Source organism: Eurytemora carolleeae, unplaced genomic scaffold, assembly GCF_000591075.1.
Source record: "Eurytemora carolleeae unplaced genomic scaffold, Eaff_2.0 scaffold412, whole genome shotgun sequence".
NCBI classification, from domain to species: Eukaryota; Metazoa; Arthropoda; class Copepoda; order Calanoida; family Temoridae; genus Eurytemora; species Eurytemora carolleeae.
Window position 1 is genome coordinate 95,376 of NW_019396406.1, and position 3,268 is coordinate 98,643.

Here is a 3,268-nt window from a genome sequence, read left to right on the forward strand (position 1 = left end):
TGACTGGAAACATGCTAGTTTGTGTGTCAAAGAATATTTTCAATGATTTGAAGAAATTAAAGAAGTTTAGATTATCTACAGATTTTATTCCTTGCACTTGCAACAACATGTGGTTGTATACCTGGTAAGAAATAAGATTTATTTTCCTTTAACGGGATTTCTCCCTTATTTCAAAAAATATTTTTTTTTAATTGGGAGCAAACATATTGCATAAACCTATTCTTACACCTCAATACACTAGGGCCATAATTATCATTTATTCGAGACATGATTTTTTTGCCACACAAAAAATGATTTAAATATATATTTTATAAATTCAATTTACTCTCTCTGAATATTTACATTATAAATCTTTTGTTCAGGCTTTCCAAAAGTACAGTTTTTGATGAGACAAGAAAGGACTGTTCCCTCGTCTGCCCACCTAAAGGTATTCAGAATTAAGGGATTGTTTAGATGTTTGAATAATGTGACCGGCTGCAGAGAAACAAATTGAATTTGATTATTTCTCTTGTCGCTTGCGCAACTATCTAAGAATGCCGCGCACCACTCACATTTTTCGAAATCCGTTAAAAACGTTTTCTAAAAAATAAAATATAAAGAAATTAATTGAAAAATATTATAAAATATAAACTATATTCAAATGTGGTGAAAGATAATCGATGACTATAGGTAGTAATATCTGAATGATTTGTTTGAAATTAAATTGATTTTTTTCCGGTCTAAGTAGTATGTTTCAATTTCTCAATTTGTACGGGCGCTGCGTTCTTCGGTATGAGACGTCTTTAACAATTTTCTCCTTATAGACGCAACAGATAGAAGTAAGATTAGTAGCGATCAAAAGCGCTTTTTTAACGCGTTCAGCCTACACCCCCTTTAATTTTTCGCGAACACTCCCTATAAGTTTCAATTAAGAATTATTACAAGTTAATTCTAATTGTATTTTTAGAAGTTCCAGCGCTAGAATCAGAAAACGAGTGCAATCTAGAGATGTGTCCGGATAAATGTTCCTGCAAGGTAAATCTCTATATATATATATGTAGATATATATATATCTTTATGTCTGAATAAACCTTTAGAATAATAATTTTTAAAGAGTCTTTTATATTGATCCTCTGTATACCCGGTCATGATACCAATATATCACTTTGANAATTGTCAGATGTGGAGGATTAAATATAACTAATATTCCACACTAATAATTATTTTAGGATATAATTGTCAGATGTGGAGGGTTAAATATAGCGAATATTCCACAATAATAATTATTTTAGGATAGAATTGTCAGATGTGGAGGATAAAATATAACTAATATTCCACACTAATAATTATTTTAGGATAGAATTGTCAGATGTGGAAGATTAAATATAACTAATATTCCACAATAATAATTATTTTCGGATAGAATTGTCAGATGTGGAGGATAAAATATAACTAATATTCCACACTAATAATTATTTTAGGATAGAATTGTCAAATGTGGAGGATTAAATATAACTAATATTCCACTATGATAATTATTTTAGGATAGAATTTTCAGATGTGGAGGATTAAATATAACTAATATTCCACACTGATAATTATTTTAGGATAGAATTGTCAGATGTGGAGGATTAAATATAACTAATATTCCACAATATATGTCTCCTCTTTCCAAACAGCTGTATTTAGGTAATTAAATTATTCCAAAAATATTCAAAAGGGAAAAGGGGCTGTGGATATCTTTTGAATCTTTTGAAAGTATTCAACTAAGTTTACAGTCTTGTAAAAAAAAAGACTAAGCTACGTAAAAATAAATCCGATAATGGATTGAAAGGTTCCGTTGTAAATCGGACTTCGGACATGCCACTCTATAATTTGAGTGTCAGTCACTTAACATTCATTACACCTCGAATCCACTATATGCTAATACTAAACCATTAAATTTGAATGAACTATATGTAAATACTAAACCATTAAATTTGAATCAACTATACGTAAATACTAAACCATTAAATTTGAATCAAATATATGTTAATAATAAACCATTAAATTTGAATCCACTATATGCTAATACTAAACCATTAAATTTGAATCAAATATATGTTACGTTAATAATCAACCATTAAATTTGAATCAACTATATGATAATACTAAACCATTAATAAAGATGTGTCAGGATAAATGTTTCTGCAAGGTAAATCTATATATATATACTTTGCTTGTCTGTTTGTTTGAGTGTAAGACCCCGCTTGACCCCAGGTAAGGTTTATGGATGATTAAATTTTCAAACCAAATACGAGTTTTTAAAATTTTTAAGAAAATCCGCGAAATTTTTGTTTGTTTTTGTTACACAATGTGTACAAAGAGAAAATTTTCACTATTGAAATAGAAGATAGGCGCCCTAAAAACCTAGTATAATAAAATTTGATATACTATTTTTCCTTAGCTAAATATTTTAATTTTTTCTCACGGATGCCGTATGTCTTGTTTGATCGCAGCCTTAAAATCTTACACCTTTAATATTTTATCCTCAAAATCTCGGAGATCAAGTATTCAAAGTTTGAATATATATTATCAGTTTTCAAAGATCTGTAGATAAGAAAATTTAAAATTAAGGCGCGGCAGTGCTCAGTTTCGTTTTTTTAAGTTGAAATATTAATTTTAGTGTAATAAAGAGGATTCAAAATATTTGATTCATAAAATAAAAGTTAAGCTGGAATAATTTATATTGGTTGCTGGAATTATCAGAATAAACAATTTTTTTGATAATGAGTCTAAAACTTTGGTCGTGACTGCTAGTGCTACCCCTATCCGAATCCTTTGATTAAGTTAGAATTTTACGAAGTTTATTTTGACAAATGCGTTTCTATTAAATATATCTTTTAAGCATAAGACCCTCAGCAATATAGTTATCGGCAAAAATGTTCAACAAATTCCAAAATGATGATCTAGATATAATAAAAACATCGTTTATTAATTTTTTTGTCTAGCAACAATATAAATTTCAATGAAATGCATTTATGTCGTAATTGGCCCTGCTATAGTTGATATGCATGTTGAAACCTTAATAAAATATAAAACTTTGTTTTAATGTGTTTTTTTAATATTAGCACTATTTAAAGTACTAAGCTTTTAGGACACTTTGCGCCCATCTTCTATTTCAACTTTTAATTGTGGCTCTATCTGTAAGCATCTTCTCTTTGTACAGTATAAAACAATAACAAAGAAATTCACAGATTTATTAATATTGTGGAGGGTTAAATATAGCGAATATTCCACAATAATAATT

The 3,268-nt window shown here is 28.4% G+C and overlaps 1 protein-coding gene across 1 annotated transcript; it reads left to right on the top strand.

Annotated features, from left to right (window-relative positions):
• On the top strand, positions 1–1,691 carry LOC111702645 (slit homolog 1 protein). Its single transcript, XM_023474398.1, has 4 exons — positions 1–124; positions 363–427; positions 947–1,014; positions 1,587–1,691. Exons 1-4 carry the CDS (start codon positions 12–14, stop codon positions 1,674–1,676), a joined length of 336 nt encoding a protein of 111 aa, XP_023330166.1. The 5' UTR covers positions 1–11; the 3' UTR covers positions 1,677–1,691.
• The last annotated feature ends 1,577 nt before the right edge of the window (positions 1,692–3,268 follow it).